The sequence below is a fragment of the Mytilus galloprovincialis genome, chromosome 3, assembly GCF_965363235.1.
Source record: "Mytilus galloprovincialis chromosome 3, xbMytGall1.hap1.1, whole genome shotgun sequence".
In the NCBI taxonomy this organism is placed as follows: Eukaryota; Metazoa; Mollusca; class Bivalvia; order Mytilida; family Mytilidae; genus Mytilus; species Mytilus galloprovincialis.
The window spans coordinates 32,396,608-32,424,399 of NC_134840.1; the positions used below are offsets into that span (position 1 = coordinate 32,396,608).

At 33.0% G+C, this 27,792-nt stretch overlaps 1 protein-coding gene and 1 long non-coding RNA gene across 3 annotated transcripts; one reads left to right on the top strand and one right to left on the bottom strand.

Moving 5' to 3' along the window:
- Nucleotides 1-2,191: 2,191 nt before the first annotated feature.
- Nucleotides 2,192-10,284, top strand: LOC143067732 (uncharacterized). Its single transcript, XR_012976017.1, has 3 exons — nt 2,192-2,516; nt 7,336-7,474; nt 8,348-10,284. It is a non-coding gene; the product is annotated as an uncharacterized LOC143067732 (long non-coding RNA).
- A 942-nt stretch (nt 10,285-11,226) lies between these two features.
- LOC143067731 (universal stress protein in QAH/OAS sulfhydrylase 3'region-like) lies at nt 11,227-27,650 on the bottom strand. Of its 2 annotated transcripts, none has more exons than XM_076241217.1 (4): nt 27,396-27,650; nt 20,339-20,422; nt 18,966-19,078; nt 11,227-11,485 (listed from the first exon to the last, which is right to left on the bottom strand). In XM_076241217.1, exons 1-4 carry the CDS (start codon nt 27,475-27,477, stop codon nt 11,480-11,482), a joined length of 285 nt encoding a protein of 94 aa, XP_076097332.1. In that variant the 5' UTR covers nt 27,478-27,650; the 3' UTR covers nt 11,227-11,479. The 2 variants fall into 2 exon arrangements, with proteins under 2 accessions (XP_076097332.1, XP_076097331.1); XM_076241216.1 differs by lacking the exon at nt 11,227-11,485 and adding an exon at nt 12,697-15,582 and having other exon boundaries at nt 27,396-27,639.
- Between the last annotated feature and the right edge of the window lie 142 nt (nt 27,651-27,792).

A 27,792-nucleotide genomic window follows, 5' to 3' on the forward strand; every position in this document is an offset into this window, starting at 1 on the left:
CATACTTTTAATAATGTTATAAAAATAAGACCCAGCCCCAATATCTAGTAATTTAATCTTGATCCCTGTTGTATAACAGTATCAAAAGCCTTCTGAAAATCAACAAAACAGGCAAACAGTCTACCTTCTTTTGAATTACAGTATTTGTTAATAAGACAGTTTAAAATAAACATATGATCTGCAGTTCTGGCTTTCCTTGTGAATCCAATTTGACTATCATGTATAATATTATGTTCCTGAAGAAATTTGTCCAGTCTTAGACTTAATATTCTATTAAAAAGCTTTCCAATTGCACTTGTTATTGTTATTCCTCTATAATTGTTAGGGTCACTTGTATCGTTGCTTTTAAAAATTGGTGTAATATAACCTTCAGCCCAAGATGTTGGGTATATACCTGAAGACAGACAAGTATTAAACATCTGTTGAAAACTTTTTAAAAGGAAAGTCTGTCCATTCTTTATCATATTATTACTAATGTTATCCAAGCCTGATGATTTATTGCATTTTAAGTGTGAAATAGCTTTGGATATTTCGGACTCAGTGATAACGGAGTCCAACTCGTATATACAACTCGTCTAACCATCAACCCAACAATGTTAGATCTGTAAATTTGCTTTCGCAAATTTTTGGTTCTTCCCTCGCCGGGAAACATACACGAGTCTAAATTGAAAACTACGTTCAAACCTATGATTGCGTTGGATAGAAACCGCAATTTTTATACGTGTGCATGTAAAACAAATTTCGTTGTAGAAGGGTCTAAATACAGCACAAACAACATTTTCCAAAAGACCAAAATAGTGAAGAAGTATATTTAAACAAAACGCATGTTTATATATATTGCGAAAAGTTATCCAGATGATAAAAGAAAGCTAGAGGACCATATAACAGTCCTTTCGTGAATCTTAAAAAGTAGGATTAAACAAACATGTTTTAACGAATTGTGTGTGTGTTAAAACAATATTCTATTGTGTAAACAAGTGAATTTTCCTCCTCCTCTTTTAGACTTTGACAAGTTGTGTATAGAGTTCAGAAAATTAACAATGTTTCCCAATTACAGAATAAATTAGGTTAGCAATGCAGAAATACCCTTGAAAACAAAACGCAATTCTTTACTTTACTGAAAAAAGGGTTTAGATCTACACCAAGTTTGCTTTGCACAAACAAATGACCCATTATAATTTACCAAAAGTCCAATGTATGTATAACTATTAACAATTTTACTCATTTTACAATAATATTCAAAAAACTATGAGAGCATAAAGAGCATTTTGAATAAAGAATATAGTATTGTATATGACGTATTATATTTACACTAATCCGTTGGATGTTTACTGATTGATACTTTGTCTTGGAGAATATCATTTATTTATGATTGTAATTTGTATTTGAATTTGAATTACTTTCAGTAACTGAAATTACTCTAAGTTCGGTACTTCACGGCTTTTCTCTTTTTTTAGTTGCTGTTTGTGTGCTTCGTCTCTATTTTACGAGTCAACCCATTTTCAACTAAAGTTTATAGCTCGTTCATATTTCGTGCTGTTATAAAGTCAGAAGAGCTGTTTATTCAGTGGTTGTATGTGAAGCAAATTTAGTGACATTCGACACACCCTTCTGCGTTTTTAAATATGATAAATTTTCTACCAATTGCATTTTCTTATGTCTAGATATCTAGATATAAGAAGATGTGGTATGAGTGCCAATGAAACAACTCTCCATCCAATCTATCTATTTATTATTAATTAAAAAAAAGAAAAGAAACATCGGACACTCTATTTTCAATCTTCAAAGATAATTATAAATCTTAATCTGAAGAGTTCTGTTTATATTTTTTTTTATATTTATTTTGAAAATGGAAAAAATACTTAGAAGGATCAGTTCAATTACCTGGAAATAAACAACTCAATTAGAGATTGACAATACCAGCATAGTATTCTTATACCATTATTCTAGTTCATAATCACGTAATCCTTTTAATAAATGATTATTCATATCCAATATTCCATATCATGATTTCATCCGTGTAATTCTCTATGGCACTGTTTCACAATGACAAACGAGAATGATGAGATTTGTGACAGAATATTTCCGAACAAATTAGAAAGATAGATCTATTGATTTTGTGGGAACTGAACTAACATTAGGAAGATAGGCGGATTTCAATATCACCTGTAATTAGCGACCGTAAGTCATACAAAAATAGACAGATTTTGTATCCTTTGTCAATTAGAGGCTAAAACGTGATGTTATGGACATTCTCATTTTTACAATAATACTTGTACTTTAACGGACCACTTTTGACCTGCAACAATAATTTGCTATTGTAAATGCAATTTACAAATTTAGTGAGGATGTTGTCATAGGAACGGTTTAATTCCAAAGCAAAGAGTTATATAGAAGAAACAACAACATATTCACTTGGACTTGACATAACAAATTTTATAGAGTTAAACGAGACACGTACAAGAAATTCAATAATGTTTTATGAAAAAATTGTCAGGAAAATAACATAAGATACGGTGAGTTTCAAATTGTTCCCTACTTATTTTTGTTTCAAACCATTTTTATAATAGTGTTTATATAACCTTTTCCCCATTTTTTTCATTTCTATGTATGTACAGGGGGGGGGGCTATAATTTCCGCTACAAATTTTATAATGGGAATGCTACATTGGATTTTAAATATTGTTGTTATTGTCAGTAGTTCATACGGTATTTACGATTTACTGCATTTTGTCTATAATGATTTACAAATGTCGGGCGTTTTTCAAGCTTTATTTCTAAAGTCCAACAGATACACAAACAATCAGTAACGGACAGCAGAACAGTTGTCTCAAATAGTTATCCGTCACCATTAATTTGAAAAGAATTTAACGTGATTCGTCAAAGCTAGAAGATTTGTTTATCGTAACAAAGAAAATGTATCGTAACAAAGAAAATGTACATTTTCAATGGTACTTTCAAACGCAGCGTAATTTTAACACCTTTCAGAGTTTTCGCAGATGAACCGTATGCACAATATTCGATTCAACTCCACGGTAAGAGGTCGTAAAGTGGGTACCTTCATGACGAATAACGGTAAAACATATTTCCCAATGACTTTTTTGTTGTAGCATGACGACAAACCATGTAAAGTCTATAAATTCTATGAAATACATTTTTCTCCTGAGCTTTCTACAGTCATGCTTTTCTGTGACAGTTGATGACGTCTTTACACTAAAACAATTAAATTATTACTGATTTATATTTTAGTGCGGGTTTCCCGACTGACTTGTTTATTAGTTGGAATTGCTTTTAAACAGCTTTCAGTAACTTTCTAGTACCCCATGATCGGCATGTTGTGGTTATTGTCCTATTGTGTGCTTTAGAGTCAGTCTCTCTAATGAGTCAAGACTTTCTAAATGGTGTGTATGGTTTGTTCTTATGTTGTGCTGTTAAGCCACTGTCCCTAGATAGGGAAAGGGTTGATGCAAATATGTTTAACCTCGACACATTCTTAATGTAATTCAGTAGCTATATTTTATTACTGTATGTCCATTTCATTTCGTTTATTTTTTGTACCATTAAATAGGTCAGGCCGTTAGTTTTCCTTTTTCGATTGTTTCACACTTTGTCATACCGGGGCATTTGATAGCTTACTAAATTGTATTAGTTTTGTCCATTGTTGAAGATACTAAAAGCGTCCAATAGGCACTAACATTCTCGTCTTAGGTCTTTAGTAGATGGCTGTCTTATTGGTAATCATACCACAACCTCGTTATTTTTACATGGTGCTTGATATACGTATTTTTAGTTATAATGCTGATTAGTACTAATACCAAAACCCCAGTCACACTGTCACGTTTCAACAGCTTCGTTTTTCTACGTTTTGAAAAGGTAGCGAAACGGGAATATACGTATCGAAACGTAGTGATCCTTTGTTCAAAACGGGACCTGCCCCGTATGTTTTGAAAATTCAACAACACTAGAACACACCCGCGAAATCGCGGGGAAATAAAGCGTATGTAAACTGTAAAAAAAAATTATAACCGAAGAATTTCAGGTGAGGTATCAAAAGCCAAATGTACTTGGGGACTGGGCACATTTTTTTTTTTGCCCTCCCCTTTTTTCCAAATTCCGATTTTTATTCTTTCTGTTTCTGTATACTATGAACTTACAAATATACTATAATTACTATATTAAAACGGTCACTGATATATTGTAAAGAAGTGACCGCCGTGAATAGTTAAGAGCCCCCCCCCCCCCCCCCCCAAGTAAACCATTGGGATTTATGGTAAATTATAGCAAATACAATTTGTTCATAGTGTATGTATGCAGTATACAGAAATATATCAGTGACCGCCAAATTATGTTTATATTTTAAAGCAGGCCTACAGTTTTCAGCAAGGATGATAAATGCTAGAACACACCCGCGGGCATTCAGAGCCGTGGTTGAAAGTATGTAAAGTGTTGTAGGATGAATTTTTGTAAAATATTTAATGACTGGAGAATTCCAGGAAAGGTATCCAATTTTTTAGGTACTTGGGGACAGGACAATTGTTTTCAACACCTCCTCCTTTTTTCCCAAAATTCCCTATTTTTTGTTTACTATTTATTTCAATATACGTTTAGTGTATTATGAATATTCATTACTATAAATAAAGTGTGTTTGCTATTTAATATACTTAGTGACCCGATGAATTTTTGTAAAAGATTTTATGACTGGAGAATTCTAGAAAAAGTATCAAAAGTCATAGGTACTTTTGGACAATTGTTTTTTTTTAGCCCGGTTCCTCGTTGTTTTCCTCTAAAACTCCAACTTTTGGGTTTTCTATCAATTTCAATAATGTTAGCATTTATCTGTTAAGCCTCGGTCACACCTTACCGGATAGCTCGAACGGACGCCTAACGGATAAAAAAAAAGTTATCCGTTGACAAAATTTTTATCCGTTGGGAGTCTGTTGGTGTACTAACGGACATGTAACGAATGCCTAACGGACACACAACGGACATTGAACGTACGTGAAACGGATACGTACCGGACAGAACGGACGTCGAACGTACATCCAACGGACGAGTACCGGATAAAACGGACACCTAACGGAAGCGTAACGGATAAAACGGATGAACAAAATAATCTGAAAAATAAAGGCAATAAACCATCTAAAAATTAAAGGCAATAACCCATGAGAAATTTCAGTTGGCATTTGTCCGTTTTACATCCGGTAGGCATCCGTTTTATCCGTTATCCTTCCGTTAATGTCCGTTTCACATCCGTTTTATCCGTTAGGCGTCCGTTAGGTGTCCGGTAGACATCCGTTGGTGAATTGGTCTACCGGATCTCCAACGGATGCATAACGGACACGTAACGGATACAAAACGGACGAGTACCGTACAAAACGGACGCCTAACGGACGACTAACGGACGTTCAACGGACATTTTATCCGTTGGACGTCCGTTCAAAGTTTTGAACATGCTCAAAATTTTCCACCGGACAGAACGGACGTCAACGGATAAAACGGACGCTTAACGGACGCCTAACGGATATGGGCGGACGCCTAACGGATAAGAACGGACGTCTAACGGACATGAACGGATTGAAAAAAAGTTATCCGTTAGGCGTCCGTTCAAGCTATCCGGTAAGGTGTGACCGAGGCTTTAGTATATTATGAACATTCATTACTATAAATAAAGTGAATTTGCTTTTTACTATCAATTCCAAGTTTACTAATCGATCCACGGCGGCCATTGACATATTATATAGACCCTCTCTATTTAATATAGTATGTGACCGCCGTGGATTGTAAACTTGAAAATGTACACTTAATCATTATCGAACCCTAGGAGTCGATATTAAGAATTGAACGATGGACAGTGAGTGCGTGAATTTTTCTGGCTACCTGATTGGAAGATATTACGAGACGTGAATAATCGAAGTTTATTGATTGGTTAGGTCAATCCAAAACCTAGTAAATGTCCTTCAATCCCGTAGAGTATCGGATTTGTCCTCTCTTTTTTAACAATTAGATTTTGCCTGGTCATTAATCATGCATATTCATGATATTGGTACACAGGTAACTTTTATCTATAAATAGTCGAATCTTCTGGAGTTTCGTAAACAACAAACGTTAAACGATATATACTATTTCATAACGTGTGAGCTCACGTGTGTGGTAAAATTTGTTGATTGATGCACTTGGCTATTCTAGTAAATGAATAAATCTACAAAGCGAGAGCACTTTCCATTTTCATTAGCTAAGAGTCGACTAGCCCTTTTTGAAAGGCTAATGCTTGTTATCGACTCCTAGGAGTCGATATTAAGAATTGAACGATGGACAGTCAGTGCGTGGATTTTTCTTGCTACCTGATTGGAAGATATTACGAGACGTGAATAATCAAAGTTTATTGATTGGTTAGGACAATCCAAACCTAGTAAATGTCCTTCAATCCCGCAGAGTATCGGATTTGTCCTCTCTATTTTAGCAATTAGATTTTGTGTGGTCATTAATCATGCATATTCATGATATTGGTACACAGGTAACTTTTATCTATAAATAGTCGAATCTTCTGGAGTTTCGTAAACAACAACGTTAAACGATATATACTACTTCATAACGTGTGACCTCACGTGTGTGGTAAAATTTGTTGATTGATGCACGTGGCTATTCTAGTAAATGAATAAATCTACAAAGCGAGAGCACTTTCCATTTTCATCAGCTAAGAGTCGACTTAGCCCTTTTTGAAAGGCTAACGCTTGTAGTCTTTGTATGTTCAATATACAAAACACCGCAAACCGGAAGTCTAGTCTGACTTAAAATTTCGTCCAATGACGGAAAAATATCCGGACGCATATTTTTTCGTTTTTCTCCCCAAATAACCCAAACTGAATAATCATAATAATGGATGACCAATGCGACTATACATGGTACCTATAGGACACAGAGGCATGATGATTAATTTATTGTGGAAGGAAGAGAAGCGACACACAAAATGAGGTCTTCTCGTTTAATAGTATAGAAACGTAGCAAAAATTGAAACGAAGTAAAAACCTAGTAAATACGTATAGCTTACCACGTATCGAAACGTATCAATGAGTGGTGGAAACGTCGGTTTACACGTACTTATACGTAGTAAAACGTGGAAAGAACGTAGCACAAACCTAGTTGAACCTAGCTTTCAAAATAACAGGACATTTTTATTCAAAACGTAGTTGAAACGTAGCATTTTAAAACGGAATGCAACGTGACAGTATGACTGGAGCGTAATTTTAATTGAGTTAGTAAAATGTATACGTAATTTGTAAAGTACATTTCAATCATACTAGAAAGTTTACACATCTATCAATTTATTATATTGTAGCATGCTGTCGTTAAGAATACGATGGGTTGTTCTTCGTCACAGTTCAATAACAGAAAAATATATAAAAAACAGAGAGAAGAGGACTTTTCTACCTCTGGGGAGGATATAAGAGGAGTTCCCGATGGTCAGGAAACGTTTCGTATGTATTCAATCTAGGAAATGAATAATTCCTTCGTCTATTTTGTAAATCCTGTCAATGGAAACAACTGAATGCATATCATTTTTGGATTTAAGTGTAAAATATATATATCTTCATTATGATTATTTTCATTAATTTCTACAACTATTGAAATACCTTAACAAAATCGATTATGAATCCTTGGCCAATCAGTATATATATATCGCTAATCCTTAAGAATGCATACATTGTCGTGCGTAGCATACTATATTCGGTTTTGAAGTATCGGAAAACATTAAGAAGGAGTCTGACAAATAACAATAATAAAAAGAACGCACACGTTGGAATTCATTCTGTTTAACGAGTATTGCGAAATATGTCAAGGACGAATTAGACTTTTTTGTTGGAGGTCAAAGCGACTCCAATATAAAGCCTCTTCCGTTTTGGAGGATGGGATTATGTAACAGAAAGTAGAGGCGGATTTAGGGGGATGCGGGGTCCATGACACCCGTTCCCCCTTTTTGTGGGGAAACATTTGGTTGATTATATAGGGAGGAATCACTGCAGTATGACTGAAACAATCCGCTCTTAGGCAGTCAGTGGGCCCCTTATGACAATTTCTGGATCCGCCACTGGGAAGCTGAGATAGAGCACATTGCTAACAATTTCAAAAGGCAAACACATTACTAGAATAATATCTATTTGCATATCTAGGCTATGAATAAATTAGGATGTAGGGTAAACGTCAATGAAACAGCAACCGAATATCCATTTCACAATCTTTTAATAACTTTATGAATAACATAATAGCAATGTATTAAGAAACATCGTAGTGTTTGGTTAATGGGGCATTAGAATAATTGCAACAATAACATTTTTTTTTAATTTCTTTAGAAGGAATGGAAGGACAGAAGCCAAAACCAAAACCAAAAAAAACAAAAGAGGTTGTGAGATCCATGTCCAGTGACATACCGTCCGGTACTGACATTACCATGCTTAGAGCAGGAAGTGACGACGAATCAAAGGACATTATATAAACAATGACTGGAGATGAAATTGAAGATGAGAAAAAAAAAGGGTTGAACATCATAACTGTTTGAATTTACTTTTCATCTGTTTTTACGAAAATGCCTTCTTTACAAGTGCCCTTCAGAGTTTCAAAGGAAATTCAAACTTGATAAAAACAATGTACATATATATAAAAGCCTGATGTTTAATATTTTATCATGTATTCACTGTTTATGGTTCTTTTCGACTCTAACTTCATAAAAAGTCATTTTTATTGTACGTTTCTTTTACCATGCATTACGTGGACTTGGGTGTTTTTTATTTGATCATTTTTCACTGTGTTATGGTAATTATCGATTTTGACTTCATAAAAAAGTCATTTCTTTGTATCTTTCTTGTGTTCTGTTAACTCTATTAGTTGGAAATCTTGATTTATTTTTGTTTGTGGCGTTTAATTTCTTTAATTGTGTGTATTTGTGGATAAAAAATGCACAATTTAGATAAGAATGACTTTTAAGATTAAATTAATGACGTATAGACTTTTTTCTTTTTTCTTTAAGATCTTATTTTTTTGCGTTGGAAATGATGAAAGAAATGTGCATGTGTTGATGACTATAGTTATTAATTTTAGTTTGGTTTGTTTTGTTTCTAGATCTTTGTTATGTCAGTTAGTACCATTTATCGTAGTAAATTGTTTACAAAAATGTAAATCTTAAGTGATGTACCTTGCAGCTGCTCTTGAAAGTGGTTGTAAGTTTGGATATGAGGGATGAACAAATGTTTATAAGAGCTACTATTTTTTTCTAATTGTGTCCGTATTTAACTGTGGATTATTGTTTTGATTATAAGGGATATATAAATACAAACATATAGCCATAAGTGCTTGGAAGCGAATGCATAGATACGCCAATAGAAAATTGAAAACCACTACTGACTAAAATTATAAAGCAAGAAGGATAACTCCAATTTTAAAAATATTACAAAGACCAACTAATAAATACAGTGATACATGTATATTTGGATAGATACGAGATTCGTGTACCATTTACTATTTTTGTAATTTTATTCACAAGTATGGGTTAAACAAATACCTTTCATAGTCTAACTTGCTTATCTGAGTATATATTTTATTGATAAATTTCATGAATATAATTGTATCTATAATGTTGCAATCAGAGCACTATGTAACTGGTTTATTTATTTTGTTATCTCAAAAGTAGTAATAGAGACAATATAAATCTAAATCATTTATAACTATCAAGCCATCCTTATAAAGGGATTGATAGAATGGAATCAATCCTTATCTACAGTAAGTACAACTAGTTGTGTTTTGGTTAAATATAAGCAAAACTACAATATCCGAATCAGAAAGTTATTTTTACATTTAAAAAACCGAGTTTCTCAAATACAATAAGTTAAAAAAAGTAGGCAATTTGGAAGAATCTTGCTACTGTGCTGCTAGTTAGTTTCTATGATGCAACAATCATCCGGTAACTAGTGTATATCAGTATCGAACGTTTTAATGAATATAACAAACAAATTCAATTGTTTGTCCCAAATGCTATATCGTTTCAAAGTATATTGAACAGTACAACAAACAGGATTCATTAAGGTGGTTTTTTTTTTTGTGAGATGCACTGTCGGTTCTCTCACATTTTTATTCGTGTAGCGTCCTAACTTTGGGTACAGAACAAACTAGAAGTTCCACAGATCATATGTGGCTAGCATATCATGTATGTATGCATCTTCATCAATGGACATTGTCCAACATTGAAGACAAGAATATAATTCATGAAAATAAACTCTCTTATGTTTGGCTTGTATTACCGATCTTTTTTGCTGTTCGAAGTTTCTCTCTATTTTCTATATATTTATTTTTTGGGGCCAAAAACACAAAAAGAAGGCAGTAATTGTCCTTGAAGAAACAACTGACAAAATAATCTACATGTTTGCTGACATTTGTGCTGGTTAAATTTGTTGCTTTTTAAATTTCTATCTATCTACCATTTTCGTGATAATTGGCAAAAATGCAAAACATGAATCAATGACATATAAGGGCACACAATCGTAAAGAATTAACAAACGAATTTAGCAATATCAACTTATTTGTAGATCTTGATTTGTGAATCCTTTTTGCTCTTTAAAATTCTCTCTATCTCATAGTTTCAAAATAATAGGCAACACTGTAAAAATTAATGGTAAAATTTGTCATTTGAGGGCAATAACTCCTATAAGTAGTCATCTGGCAGTTAGTGTGATAATAGCCAGAAGGTAGATGGATCTCATAATTCTGAACATATTCGCTTTGTCATAGGCAACACTTGAATTATACACCTATGTTTTGTTGGCCGTAGGTTGGCAAGCGAGGGTCATCAGACCTAAGAGCATCAGATACATGATGATTGTGGCAGAGTTAAATTTGGCACCATTAACGTACGACGACACACGATTTGCGATTAGGCAAAAGCTCACACTGACCCTTTGGGCCAGGTTAACTAATAATATAAATTACTGCAAAATTACTGAATTTGCACATACTGATTTTTGCCATCATCTTTGGTTAATACTTACAAACTGTAACTGTCATCAGCTCACCTACACATTAGTACACGTGTTACCGTCCCCCACCGACACCCCACCCAGACACGTGTTGTTGTCATCACCAACCCCCGATCCAAATATGTGAACTACTATCATCAGCTCATCCCCACCCCAACACGTGATCATTGTCATTTATCCATTTTGATTTTCATTCATATAAACACTTATGGAACATAACCAAGTTTATTTAAGTAATTATAACATATATTTTATATCGAACATAATTGATGCATGTCATCCTTTCTTATTTAACTTAGATCTAATACATATTACATAAAACACATATATATATATATTGAACAGGCACAACTCGCGCAAATAAGCATATTGTTTCCTCAGTAGTAATGTTAAAATATAATTGTCCATTGCAGGTAAAGATACAGATGTTTGCACTTGACATGGTTGTATGTTTATACTTTAAAACTACAAAACAAAACTGGAAAGGTTGTTTAAACATTATCGTACATTATAAAGTGAAAGAATACTATGTAAAGTGAACAACGAATAACAAGAGCAATATAATTACGAATCTACATGTATCATATTTGCATTGTGTATTTTGTCATCGATTTGTCGAGAGATGGAATTGGTTGCATATTTCCAAAATGGAAAGTACACGAAGAAAGTGACAGGAAAGTCAGCTTCATTTCATGGAGGTTGATTTTTTTGCTAAATATGAACATGTACTTATGTCAATTTTGTTCAGTGCAAGTTATCTATTATTAATTTGATACTTTACATGTGATGTGTTTTTGTCGTCCTGTAATTCTATGAAAAATGTAAATTGACTTTACCAGTTTAGTCAAATAAATGGCTTATTATAGTAATGGGTGATTTTAAGAAATTTGTGCACCCAGCATCTTCATTTCTACAAAATTAGTTTTAATCCATTTCCTTGCATACAATCGATGTGCGTATTCTATTAAATGCTGGGTATTTTTTTTTTTTTTTTTAATGACAAAAATAATCATTGTATCAGCTTCTTCGTTACATTTGTTGTTTTTATAGTGATTAAGATGATAACACAATGTTGACTGCTGTACCCCTATTTTTGACATTTTTACCTATTATGTCTGTTTGTTTTGTTCACGCATCGGTGACTATATAATGGAATTTGATGCGACTGTCATACAAGTGAGAGGTTTAGCTAGCTATAAAACCAGGTTCAATCCACCATTTTCTAAATTTGAAAATGCCTGTACCAAGTCAGGAATATGACAGTTCTTGTCCATTCGTTTTTGATGCGTTTTGTTATTTGATTTTGCCATGTGATTATGGACTTTCCGAATTGATTTTCCTCTGAGTTCAGTATTTTTGTGATTTTACTTTTTTTTCCAGAACGTTTTTGACGTTTTCACCTTTTAAATAATATCTGTGCAGAGATAAAAAAAAATCTTGGTTTCACTCAGAATTCTTCTTGTAATGATGTCTGCATTGCCATATTAAAGTTATGTCCACTCATTTAAATGAGTTCTTCAAACCAATTAAATCAATTTCACGGAAATAAATCTAGCAACATAAGTTGAAGGAAACAGTATTGGCTTCATAAGATTTTTGGAAAAACATAGTTTTGAGATTATTTTCGTAGCATTTTGACAGCACTATCTAACAGTCATTGACAGTACACAAGTGTATAATTTTTATAATTTTCATTAAAATTTAATTCATCTGAAAACAGTAACATTGGCGAATTATTTTTCTTTGACTTTAATTAAATATGCATGTTGTAATAAAAATGTCAACCAGATGCTCCGCAGGGGCAGCTTCATACGACCGCAGAGATTGAACCCTGACAGTTGGGGCAAGTATGGACACAACATTCAAGCTGGATTCAGCTCTAAATTTGGACTGTGATTAAATAGTTGACACAGCATAGGTTTCTGACACAGAATGAATGTGGTCTAATAAACTTAAAATTTGTTTTTTGCCTTTGAGCAATTCTTTATGCTGTTGAATATTAATCCTCTCAAAAAAATGTTTGAAGAAATTTTCTTTTTATTTATGAAATCTGAAATGAGAAAAATTGAACCTTCCCCCTCCCCCCTCCCCCTTTCCCTTATTCCAAAACTGATCTCAATTCAAATTACTAATGGAGTTTACAACAAAAACTACTCATTTAAATACATCATAAAATATTAAAATGTAAAAAAAGTACTTGTTATCACTGAATGGTAAAGATTGTTTTAATTTATCCATTGGTAGTAAAAGTGAATATACATTGTATATTGTATAAAACAGTGATTTAAGTTAATTAAACTACAATTCTGGACAAAGAAATAGAACTCCAATTGAAAATTTCTTGCTATTGACCAATATTGTGCAATTAGATATTTCTTGCTATTGCACAAAACTGTACAATTGAAAATATTTACTATTGCACAATACTGTGCAATTGAAGATTTCTTGCTATTGCACAATACTGTGCAATGAAAATTTCTTGCTATTGCACAATACTGTGCAATTGAAGATTTCTTGCTATTGTTGAATACTGTGCAATTGAAAATTTCTTGCTATTGCACAATACTTAATATAATAATTTTGGATCCTGATTTGGACCAACTTGAAAACTGGGCCCATAATCAAAAAATCTAAGTACATGCTTAGATTCAGCATATCAACATGATCAAAGAACCCCAAGAATTCAATTTTTGTTAAAATCAAACTTAGTTTAATTTTGGACCCTTTGGACTTTAATGTAGACCAATTTGAAAACGGGACCAAAAATTAAGAATCTACATACACAGTCAGAACACAGTTAGATTTGGCATATCAAAGAACCCCAATTATTCAATTTTTGGATGAAATCCAACAAAGTTTAATTTTGGACCCCGATTTGGACCAACTTGAAAAATGAACCAATAATAAAAAATATAAGTATATTTTTAGATTCAGCACATCAAAGAATACCAAGGATTTAATTTTTGTTAAAATCAAACTAAGTTTAATTTTGGACCCTTTGGACACCTTATTCATATACTGTTGGGACCAAAACTCCAAAAATCAACCCCAACCTTCCTTTTATGGTCATAAACCTTGTGTTTAAATTTCATAGATTTCTATTTACTTATACTAAAGTTATGGTGCGAAAACCCAGAAAAATGCCTAAACTGTTGGGATCTCAATTCCCAAAATCAATCCCAACCTTCTTTTGTGTTCATAAACCTTGTGTTTAAATTTCATTGATTTCTATTTACTTATACTAAAGTATAACATATTTTCGAACATCCTGGCACTTGAAATTTCTAGGAGGTGAAATTCTCGGGATTTTACCTCAAACTCTATGGGAAAATACAATTTTTAATTCCAATTTAAAACCAAACGGTAAAAGATATCACAAAGATTTTTAAAACACATGTCTAGTATGATAAGGAGATTTGAAAAAAATGATCTCAAATTTTATTTTAATGATTCAACAAAAAATAAATTGAGTTTTAAGTTTGTGTACCTATATATGGTAAAACCCGAGGATTTGCCACCGCTTCAACTCCAATATTCAAATAGATAAACACAGTCTAATTATCTGATTGGTCAATCTTCAGATGTGATGCAAGCATGAAATTATGTATTGTGCGAAAACCAAGAATAATGCTTATTTGGGACCTTTTTTGGTCCCTAATTTCTAAACAGCTGGAACCAAAACTCCCAAAATCAATCCCAACCTTCCTTTTGTGGTCATAAACCTTGTGTCAAAATTTCATATATTTATATTTACTTAAACTAAAGTTATAGTGCAAAACCAAGAAAATGCTTATTTGGGCCCTTTTTGGCCCCTAATTCCTAAACTGTTGGGACCAAAACTTCCAAAATCAATCCCAACCTTCCTTTTGTGGTCATACACCTTGTGTTTAAATTTCATAGATTTCTATTCACTTAAACTAAAGTTATAGTGCGAAAACCAAAAGTATTCGGACGACGACGACGCTGACGCCAACGTGCTACCAATATACGACCAAAAAATTTACAATTTATGCGGTCGTATAAAAAGTTTGGTTCATTTTGTTCATCGAATGATTTATATAGATACATAATATAAGCGTCATATTTTATCGCAAACATTAAATATTTTAATGTTTTAGAAGTAAATATATGTGTCTATATAATGAATATCAAAACATTTTCTCGGGGTCTTGTATAAGATTGGTATAGTACAACCGTTACTGAATTAGAATCCACCTGATTTTGTCACACGCTGTACAATCTGAATGATAGAATGTATAGGCCGAGTATTCAAGAAATAGTCCATTTAGTTTCATATTCTCCAACAAATGTTCGCATGTGTATGATCTGACAAATGGTTGTTTCAGTGTAGAGATAAATGGAATCAATCAGTCATGACGACAAATGAAAACTGGTACATTAGAATGATGAACAACATAATCACTGACACTTCCCATTATTGTTCTCCTTATAGTACCAAGGCCTCTACAACCACATACAATCAATTCAGCTTTCTTGTCATGCGCAACACCAACAATGGCCTCCCCTGCTTCTCCATAGGCTTTCAATATTTCTGCTGGCATCTGAAAAAATGGACCAGTTCTAAGATAGACGAAACCAATGATTTTTGTACACTAAGGAGTAAGATAAAAGAGGATAAGAAAATGAAAACATTCATGACAACATTGCTTTTCCTGATTTTTTACCAATTTATTTAAAGTCAAAATGTCAAGTCTGTAAAACAAATATCGCACGTGAATACTGTCTCTGGTATAATGTATGCACAAAAAACAAATTTGAATAAGAATAAAAATAGAACAAGAATATTTAATATTCCAATCAAGGGCCCTTGATGGGTAGCATGACATGTAAACATAAAACAATGCATCATGATTTGTAACAGAAAAACATTTTTTAATGAATGGCTTTTATTTATTTTGAATTTATTGAACCATAAAATTAATTTTTGACTCTTCACATTGAATAATCCGCGAAGCGGATTATGTTAAATGTGAACAGTCAAAAATTAATTTTATGGTTCAATAAATTCAAAATAAATTATTGCCATTCATTATAAATAAATTTCTGTCAAAAATAATGCTCAAAGATATATATTAATACCAATAACAACGTACACAGATGTTTGCGTATGAATACACAACGTTAGAGTGGGCGTGTCTCCATAAAAATTGATAACATTGAAAATAAAGCCAATTCTTTTAGCCAATCAAAAGACAGTAAATACACCAAATTTATTTATTATATGTTGAAATGAAACATTAAAAAGTTCAGACATATGTAACCAGATGTTCCGCAGGGCGCAGCTTTATACGACCGCAGAGGTTGAACCCTGAACGGTTGGGGCAAGTATGGACACAACATTCAAGCTGGATTCAGCTCTAAATTTGGATTGTGATTAAATAGTTGACACAGCATAGGTTTCTGACACAGAAAAAATGTGGTCTAATGAACTTATTTTTTTTTTTTTTTTTGCCTTTGAGCAATTCACTATGCTGTTGAATATTAATCCTCTCCAAAAAAATGTTTGAAGGAATTTTCTTTTTATTTATGAAATCTGAAATGAGAAAAATTGACCCCCCAATTTTTTTTTCACTCCCCTTTCCCTTATCCAAAAACTGATCTCGATTCAAATTTCTAATGGAGTTTGCAACAATAACTACTCATTTAAATACATCATAAAATATTAAAATGTAAAAAAAGTGCTTGTTATCACTGAATGGTAAAGATTGTTTTAATTTATCAGTTGGTAGTAAAAGTGAATATAGAATGAAATTCAAAACAGTGTGGCTGTGGCCATTGATTGACACATTAAATTCATCCATTGACTGCGACAATTTAGGTGAACGTTTGTATGTAACGACCACTGCTCACTATGTACTTTTTAAAGACACTTAAACTATGAGGTCACCAGAGGTTCTCAACACCTTAATAAAGTAATTCGAAAAATTAATCAGAAATAACACGATGTTTTGATTTATATCAATTATATAAATCAAAACATAAAGGTTATTCCTGATTAATTTTCGAATTATTTTATAATTAAAGGCGTTAAGAAACCTTTGGTGACCCCACAGTTTAAATGTCTATCGTAGGTACGTCGTGAACAGTGGTCGTTTCAGACAAACGTTCACGTAAATTGTCCCAGTCAATGGATGAATTTAATGTGTCAATCAAGGGCCACAGCCACACTGTTTTGAATTTCATTCTACATTGTTTATTGTGTAAAACAATGATTTAAGTTGATTCAACTACTATTCTGGACAAAGAACTCACAGAGCTCCAGATAAGAATTCACAAATTGGGTTTTTTACCCACCATTTTCTTATATAATTGGGTGATAAAGTTTGTTAATTGCATTATCAATTCCAATTCACCCCTCATGTTAATATCAAATTGGTTTTTTCACCACCAAGCTCCTGAATGTATTGGGTTTTTTCATCAACACAATATTGAATATTTAGGCAATATCAACCCCAGATTTTTTCCATCTTAAATATGTTTCTTTCTTTGTTTAGCTGTTTTATTTGGTTTCGGGTTAGGGTTAGGGTTATTTGCTAGCTGTTTTATTTGGTTTATTCACTGAGGAGCAATTGTAGGTTTAATTTGTGTCCCGTTCCAAACCTTCTGCCAGTTTTGTATTTTCTCACAAAAACGGATATGTGTATTCACAGGCACTCGTCTTACACCTTTATATAATAAATTCTGAGACCAGTGCCTGTGTGTGTATTCATTAATTAACCGTAAAATGAAAGAAAAAAAAATACTACATAAACTCTAATTATACTTGAATGATTTTGGTTTATTAAATTTATATAAAATTGGGTTTAGTTGTCTTTTAATAGAACTTTTGGTTTCTCATGCTTTATCATGTCATATTAAATTGATTTGCCGGCCTTTCACTTTTTCCAACTGATTTCGTTTTTGACGAAACCCCGTGTTTATTAGCAATGTTCTCGTTAGAAGGTACGCACACACGCCCGTGCTTTCGATGGACGCTTCCTAAAACACTGGCTGAGTCTTGTTATCAAAACTTTCCCTCAGCTTTTCAAAAGAAGCAGAAAACCTGCTTCTGTTTAATATTTTTACCGGACATTCACTTTCGTTTTAATTCAATGTATGTTATGATAAATCTCGAGCAATGCAAAAAAAATATGACTAAATGACACACGCTAATTGGATAAACGCAGAGAAGACCGAAATGTTTTCAAAAACACGTGTACCTATTGAACAACGGAAAACTCCAACAGGGACCCATTTCAGCTACTTGAGGCAGGGATCTATTTTTAGAACGAAAGGAAATTTCCAATTATAAATATTATAAACATAGATTTACGCACGTTACGCGACGACTGTAAACAGATAAGTGTAAATAACGCAATCAGTAGCCAATTAAAGGGTTGAGAACTCATGGTTTGGGCATATAATTGGGTTTTCCTTTGAATTAATTGGGTTATTGAACCCTGCAATGGGCAATTGCATTGGGTTTTTTATTATTTTTATTGCGTGATCACGCACATACGCAGCTTATCTGGAGCTCTGAATTAGTTTGTAATCAGGTTGACTGCTTATAATGCAAAATACACATTAATAACAAGTTTTTTTTAAAACTAACAATACACACTGATCGTTTCTTTATTTCCCAATGTAAATGAAAGAAACAAAAACCATATCATACCATAAAAAGGAGAGGAGAAAATTGAACATTTCCGGATCTATTTCTGGCCAAATGACCCCCTACATAGATTTGTTGGACGTTGCGTATGAAAAGATGTACCTCATGACTTGAAAGTCAGGCCTTAAAGCACTGCCTTTAAAAATCTAAACGTTTACAATACTCTTACACTTCAGAATAGACTTCATGTACATGTGGTAACACTAATGACATTGTCAGAAAATCACCACTTTGTCATTTGTTCATATCATATTGCCTTGTACATTTACTTACCCCCATGTCAATACATTTTTGTTTATATTGAACCATAACGTGTTCTGCCTTCTTTTCTTCTCCTCTAAACTGTTGGGCTATAGCATCTGGATTTCCAGGCATCATGGCAACCGCTTACAAGAAAAAAGATTCATCATATAAAAGAAATAAAACTCATAAGAAGACTATTGCTTAAACGACAACTTTCCAGTCAATTTCAAAATATTAACCATTTTGAATATTAGATAAGATTTATTTCACTTTATCCATGTACTGAATCATCGAATGTCAACACTTCGTACGATAATGCAAATGATCTTTAACCAGTTCTCATATAAATAGCCATGTGATGACTTCGTAAGATTTGTTCACCAGTCATCAACAATTATTGCATCGTTTAACTGAAGCTTTCACATGGCCACTGTTTGATATAGTAATCTTAGATGATCGATCTGTGAACATTTGGTCCTAGATTTCATCTACATGATTTTGTTAATGTTTCAAAACCGTAATTTTTAAAAATTTCCAAATAGACAGAAAAAATACTTGAAACTCAGTTATACAATCAACTGCCGCGTATAGGTTAAAATAAGCGATTCTATTGTATTTCATATTTTTTTATATAATCTTAACCTTGAATGGTTTTACACTAGTAATTTTGTGGCCCTTTATAGCTTGTTGTTCGGTGTGAGCCAAGGCTCTGTGTTGAAGGCCGTACATTGACCTATAATGGTTTACTTTTTTAAATTGTTATTTGGATGGAGAGTTGTCTCATTGGCACTCACACCACATCTTCCTATATCTGTCAGAAAGCACACATGGTGAGTACGACTGGTTTTGCTGTAACCTTGTGATAGTTTTACAATATGTTGACTATGCAATTTACTTCATTGTATTTACTTATGTGTTATGCAAAATTATTTGCAATTAAAAATTAAACCAACATTTTATTCATTAAATGACTCCTTTTTTAATTCTCTTTTTTACTATGTGCATATATTTGGTAAATATATAACTAACCATCATACATTAAAAGTTATCTTGCCAAAACTTGTCAAAAATATTTTAAAAAATACCACGGGACGATACAAAATACGATTTTAAGAAGGACTGACTTCAAAATTTTAAAAGTTGTAAATAGAACTAAAAATATAAATTTGTGAGGGTTGATATATTTTTATTTTCATCAGCATTGGCTAAAGGTATGATAATACTTATACCTACTTAGTTAACAGATTCTTTTTTTTCTGTTTGACTACTTACTGACGTCTAAAAAACACTGACGATTTCACTTAAATAACATAATGAGACTCAGTAGCAGTGTCGTATCTGATTTTTGTTTTTTTTTCTCGAATGTTAGTAGTAGAAAGTATTTGATATAATGTCGTACTTACAACCATAAGCCATACTGTGTCTGTGGTCAATGGCGTGGACAAGCAAAACATGGTCCCCTTCCTTGTAAATGTTTTCTTTGAACCCTGCAAATTGAAACATAAAATTGAGAATGGAAATGGGGAATGTGCCAAAGAGACAACAACCCGACCATAGAGCAGACAACAGCAGAAGGTCACCAACAGGTCTTCAATGCAACGAGAAATTCTCGCACCCGGAGGCGTCCTTCAGCTGGCCCCTAAACAAATATATACTGGTTCAGTGATAATGAACACCATACTAAACTCCAAATTGTACACAAGAAACTAAAAGTTAAAATGATACTAGACTAACAAAGGCCAGAGGCTCCTGACTTGGGACAGTCGCAAAAATGCGGCGGGGTTAAACATGTCTTTTTTGTAAGTATATTCTTTAATTCCGATTCAAAAGTATAAAACTTTTCCAAATCTGTACTTCATGTAGTTAATTGTTCTTTTATTAACACGACTTTACAATGCACGTTTGTTTTGGTCAACTGAAGTAAAAAACAATCCCATCATAGAATTGGAAATTTTCTGCATGTTATGAAAAATGTAACATTTTGCTAGGAAAACGAAGGAGCTTTGAAAAGAGGATACGATACGATATATCTTTATTAAATTACACTAAAGTCGTTTATTACGCTTTATACTAAAGTAAAGTCTATGAATTCCTGATTTCGTAGATTGTACCTCAGTGTATATAACTGGGACAGTAACATATAATATAAAATTCTTTGTACTTCAAACTACTAAAGAACTTTAATCGAAAATAATTTTGTTATGTAAATAGTCTTTAAATTACTTTCATTTTTTTTTACAACTCATTAATCAGAACAGAAATACAATAATCTGAGGATGTTTTCATCATGGCGGTATAAACCATTTTTAAAAGTATTTGAACCACAATCAGATTGTTGTTAGCTAAATCGGGCAACCTCCAACAAGCCCCCTCCATTTAAAGTAAATTCCAGGTCTTCCAAATTTTCTGAAAAAAACACACACTTTATACTGTCTAGCAATTGTTTAGAAACAAATGGTTTCTCTGGGGGATTCAATCAGTCGGAAACCCGGTTGAAATAGAACAAAATAATCGAAGCTCTTTGTTAGAGAAGGCGATAAATGCTTACTGTAATGTTTACTATAGTAACAAAAATTTTAAAAGTAAATAGAAACAAATAAAATGATAATTTTCTTCTCAATGACGAAGTGTTTTATTTTAAAACACCATCTGCATAAGTTTTTAATTTATCTATTATAAAGTTAAGCAGAACAATTAGATATCAAGTTGACGACATGGGTATCTATCAAGTTGGATGACGATAATGCATAACCTCCGATTAAAAAAAAAAAATTACCACGGACGAAGAACATATCAATCTATTAGTTCAGTAATTTTCGTGTCTGCCCTTTCATTATGTGACTCAAGAAAAAATTCCAAAAATGGGTAACAATTATATCGAAAAAGTGAAAATCGAGTGCACCTTTTTATGTTACTGTTAGGGTGTGTTTTGAGTTGAATATTTTATCTTGAAATCTAACAAAGCAAGAATATTTGATACATCATCTCGCTTCAGATTTTATCCTTTTCATATCAAAGCTACAGGTTGACTTTATAACATAATCAAAGAGCAGATTGCTCTGAGGGATACGATTGCCATTGTTTTCATTGACAAATGTATACATGTAGCTGGATATTATTTTCAAAACTAATTCAACTGCACATGTAAAATGTAATTTACGGTAATCTAAAGTTACAAAATAGCTAATCTCGGATACAAGTGTACGAACAATGTATTTTTGTTTTATTTTTGTACTATAAATTCCAAGTTAACTTTCCACAGAGGTCACAGCAGAGACTCAGAGTGAGAGAAGGTATTTCGCCTCGTATCTTATCACCTATTTTCCTACGACAATTCTAGGAGGAACCCCATTCCTAACTCTTTTAAAAATATTTAATTTCCTTTGTGTCAGTGGTCATGACTCCTTTCCGTACACATTCCTCGGTTAAAACTGCGAACGTATTTAATATAATACGACGTTTATCGACAAAACGAGTTATTTTTCTCGACATGTTTAGTTTTCAGAATTTACGTAAGTAACTTCCGGAAGGGAGACAACTCGAAACGATAATATGGATGACTCCATTTCGCCGTAAGGGGTGTTGCGATGTGGATTACATTTATTTTAATTTAAATGATTCGTATGATTTAAAATTATGAAACAACAATAACCCTCAGTATCAGATAAATATAGAAACGATCCCATGAGTTTTAAATCAATCAATTGAGTGGGGAATCCAGAGCAACCATTCAATCTTATACCCATTAAAGTCAAGAAAACTATACGGATGCGCATAATTACCTAAACAAACCCTGGAGTAAGAACGTATATATGTTAATTAAACGACCTAGATGGTTCTCTATTTCTTTATGGAAGTACAATATCAAATATCAGTTTCATAACGGTGACATATAATAGAAACTCCACTTCAGTTCGTATATGACAGAAATAGATTTATCGGAATTCAGAGAACTCTGCGGCATGTTTATCAAAACTGGGGAATTCCCTCTGACGTGTTTCTAAATTTATAAAAACACTAAATATAAATACTGCTTAATTCTGAATTTCCGTGTTGTTAAAAACACGCATATAAGTCAAGAGAAATATCAAACATGAAGATTATGAAAAGAACATTACATTAAAGTTGTTGAAGTTCATTCCCTTTGTTTGGTTTTAGCTTTTAAAGCAAGACAATCATAAGAATCTGAGATGTTCCTTAATGTTTAGAATAAAACGATTGACGTAAGGGCATTGCTCTGAGCCACTGGTATAAGTCTACAAATTGCTTGAAAGCAATCGTATCCCAAAAAAATCACAGTACTTGGAGATGAAATATATGGGTAGAGTGAAATACCTATCTAATGTATCAAAAAAAAACAGAGTAGGTGTGTTCGAAATGCTATTTTTTTTCCAAAAGTACTTGACGACAGTCTTTCAAGTTGGATGATGAAAATGCATATCTTCGAAAAAAAAAAACAACATTTTTTGAGTGTGACAACTAGGGTTTATAGGCCCTTCCACGAAATAATTAACTAGAATTTTTTCAAATGTTTATAAATTTTCGAAAATTCCACCTGACAACCGATCAGACAATAGTTTTAAGTCGAACCAATGCAGATACATATAAGATCATTAACTGATGCTCATTAGCTAGTAGATACATTTGTCTTTTAAAATACAACTGACATTTAAGGATCGTAATGGTGCTATGTGGATAAAATCGGTTTTAAGAGCAAAATTGGCAGCGCGTCATGCCTACAATGGCTTCCATTTTTACGATTGTGAAAATAAACTGGCGTAATGGGGAAATAATTTTGACGAAATAGAATCCTGACTGCAATATTTATACCCATCCCACCATTTTCATCTCATCTTATCTTATATTGCGTAGGTAAAAGTCTGGTGGTAAAAATGTAATATTATCTAATATTGGTTGGGTTCTTGTGGTGTGTTGGAAAAGTGGAATACCAAAGTGTCCGCAAAAGAGGGAAAATTATTTGTGGGTAAAAACAGTCTGGAACATCAAGAAAGATGACAGACGATAACATCATTCCGGATCAATCGTAAAAATGTCACCTCTGCTCGAAGTTCTGACCCTTGTGTAATATTTACTAACGGCGAGACTTTTGACTCACGGCTGTGAAAAGGCATGTATTAACATTTAGATGTAGTGGAGTGGAGTGTTAGAGTGGTGGAGTGGTTGAGTGGATTCACAGAGTGAGAAATGGACTGTAGTTAAGTTGTGGGGTCAATAGTTTTGAAATTAAACTACTTTATAAGATATTTTTTTGTACATGTGTAGCTATAAAAATCATAAATTTATTGTTTGGTCTTTAGGGGGCTCAAGGGAATAAATCTTTGTTTTTCGTTTAACTTACATGACAAGATGTTTTTTCAGCCTCTGTTTGATTCTGGCATATTTTTCCGGCAAAAAGACAAACATTTTTAAATATGGGCTAAACCTGCCACAATGTGAAAATTAACAAAAGCACTAGTATGAAATTCAAAACAGTGTAGCTGTGGCCATTGATTGACCCATCAAAATCATCCATTGACTGGGACAATTTACGTGAACGTTTGTCTGTAACAACCACTGTTCATGACGTACCTACGATAGACATTTAAACTGTGGGGTCAACAAAGGTTTCTTAACGCCTTTAATTATAAAATAATTCGAAAAATTAATCAGGAATAACCTTTGTGTTTTGATTTATATAATTGATATAAATCAAAATATCGTGTTATTTCTGATTAATTTTTCGAATTACTTTATTTAGGTGTTGAGAACCTTTGGTGACCCCATAGTTTAAGTGTCTTTAAAAAGTACATAGTGAGCATTGGTCGTTACATACAAACGTTCACCTAAATTGTCCCAGTCAATGAATGATTTTAATGTGTCAATCAATGGCCACAGCTACACTGTTGAATTTCATACTATGTTCATTTTAATTAAAGTTATGTGAGCCGTGTCCTAAAATACCTTTTAAAGTAGCATGGGTCTTTTGCTTTTCTTTTCCCTATTAATCAGAAATACACTTCAATTCAGAACAGTAAAAAAAATGAACTACATAGACAGCATTGTCACACCTCCAACTATGCTGCCATAAAATGCTACCCAAAACCTTGTCAAACTTTGATAAATAATCAAATATGACAAATGTAATAATATAAAATCAGTGTGTGTGGGTGGGGTAAAGGGGTAAAGGGGCAGAGGGAGTCATTGTGTGATGTAAGAAAAAAACCCAATTATAAATATTTTAATTTGAGATTTTCATATTAATTTGTTAACAATTTCATTTGGTATGAAGTGTGATTGATTTGTTGATTCGTGAATTATTTCACTCCATGACTCCACTCAACACTCAATCACTCCAACACCCCACCACTCCACTCCACTGAACCTTTTAGTAAATGCCGAAAAAAATTAACAGGTCTTTCCACATCACAAGTAATGGGAACTTTATTGACCTTATCATATATTTCTGATAGTTTCCACCTCCTTAAAATTACATAATTTTAAACTAATGTGACCTATTCAATCGCCTCGGCACGGCCTATCACCTTATAAAGATATAGGAAGTCACGGGTTCCTCAACTGGCCAAGATAGTTTGTAAGAACCAAAACTTGAACAAAGTTATTATAATAATAATATATAGAAAATATATATATATATTTAAGTGGTGTTTTATCATCATGACATGTTTATCAAGGCCGTAACTACCCTTGAGGCAAGTGAGGCAACTGCCTCACTAAAATTTCGACAATGATTATTTTTTTTTATACATATATATAAATATAACAGTCATTCAGTGTTATTCTGTCTCAGTCTATTTCTATAACTTGTCAAACTTTTCTTCCTGGATATAACTCAGCATCTCAACGGGTGATGTTTCTCGATTACATTAACCTAGTAACGATAATCATCATGGATCTCTGGTTAAAAACAGGCTCTAGCAGAAAAAGGAAAAGCGACACTGAAGGTAAAGAAGGAATAATTCTAGTATATTTTTTTTTGTGAACAGAGTCTGAGTATTGCATATAACTTCATTAGAATAATCCAAAAACGATAAGTAGACTGACAAATCAAGTACTGTTCATCGCAAGGGGGCAGTCCTGTCTGTGTATTCATTTCTCTGTTTCACGAACTTTAATCTTTCTCTTTACAGATAAATAAAATATAAATAATATGAAACATGCATGGATTACTTTTTTATCCATGTTTCTTTAATCTTAAAAATATCCCATATTCCAATTTGACATTATTGAGGAATGGAATTAAGAACCTTTAACACAGGATTTTGTCTTTACTTATTCGGGACTACAGAATTTCGTTTCTTTATATTCAGGGTTTTGGAATCGGACACCCCAACCCCTAACCCCTAAATTTATAGATTCTGGAACTGAAATACCTCCGACTATTTCCAGAAATAATTTGAAATTACGGACCTACATGTATAAACGTCAAAAACTCCATTCCAATTCCCCTGTACCCATATCATATATACTTACTCTATAGATAGAATCATATACATGTATCTTATCTCATTCTATCCCTAGTTTGTCTACTCTTTGTCAGCATAAAAGCGAGTTTAATATTTTGTAAATGCGACTGTATGATGGTGCTTACAGGAAAGCGTAATTCCCTTTTGCAAACAAAACTGTTACTACCAATGTACTACCGAATTGCCGATGGAGAAGGAATTGGAAGAAGACATTGATCATTGTGTTGATGATAATGTGCTACCTTTAGAAACACAGACTGCCCTGAAACGACTGACAACTTGGAAAAGTCATGCCTGAGTGGCGAGAGATTGTGCGGTTTTGTCATGCTCCATGTTCATCACGATAAGGATATCAGCAGACCAAATTATGATTCTGAAACAATTTGACTGAACTGGCAATAGAAAAATTTGGCAAACTCTACTGAATCGATGCCTGTTCTATGTTCTGGCAACAGACTCAAATTGATATTTGGATGATTGTCTTATATATTAATTTAAATAAAGTTGTTAAAAATTTGGTGTTTGTAAAAGTCTTAAAATATGAAAAAATTGTATAAAAAGTGTCCAAATTCAAAACATTATCATACTCTCTAAAAATGCCTACAATGCAGGATTTTGCACCATTCATTTCATACCCTCCAAAAACAATTTTCGCCTCGCTTCGCTCGGCTCAATTATTTTGCCTCACTAAAATAAGATGCCTAGTTACGGCCTTGTTTATCATCTGTGTAATTTTAGGGAAAAGCGTGAGGATAACATATTTAAAAAACAAAACATCTTGTACTTGTGAATTCCCATTGGTGCATGCAGAGTATGATACGAGTGAATAAGCATTATGAAATTGACACACATATATATGATCATATATGTATAGGCCTATTCATATGTGTTTATTTTACAGATCCTTGCGTTCATTCATGAAATAAAATTTTGGAAAATGCAACATTTATAGTAACGCTTTACAGATCTCACTTACATTTGACGGCTATCTCTGCATGTTTACTGCCATCGATAGCTACCAAACACACTCGTTGTTTACTTTCAGCTGGTGCCGCCATTACAGTTTAAGGTCGTTGTACGCTAAGTATTTACATGAATATTAAATTACTATTTTCCTCTTACGGTCGCCTCTTTGTGTATTACAATTTAAGTGTATTTTTATGGCATGATGATGTGTCAGCTGATCCAAAGACCGACAGTTAAGACGACAAATTGGATTTTTAGTGAAAATTTGATATTTTAACTACTATAAATGCGGAGACTAAATGTTAAACATGATATTGACAGGAAACTGTCGAGTGATAAAACTGGACTTTATTGACCGGGTCATCTATGTCTATAAAAAGACGGACGATCACTTGTCAATGACCAGT

Excerpts from the sequence above, each read along its gene's own strand:
- LOC143067731 (XM_076241216.1), bottom strand. The coding sequence starts at position 27,477 with ATGGCGGCACCAGCTGAAAGTAAACAACGAGTGTGTTTGGTAGCTATC. Across the intron at positions 19,079-20,338 it reads ACACAGTATGGCTTATGGTT|CGGTTGCCATGATGCCTGGA; the intron begins GTAAGTACGACA and ends TTTTCTTGTAAG. Across the intron at positions 15,583-18,965 it reads AAAAATGTATTGACATGGGG|ATGCCAGCAGAAATATTGAA; the intron begins GTAAGTAAATGT and ends CCATTTTTTCAG.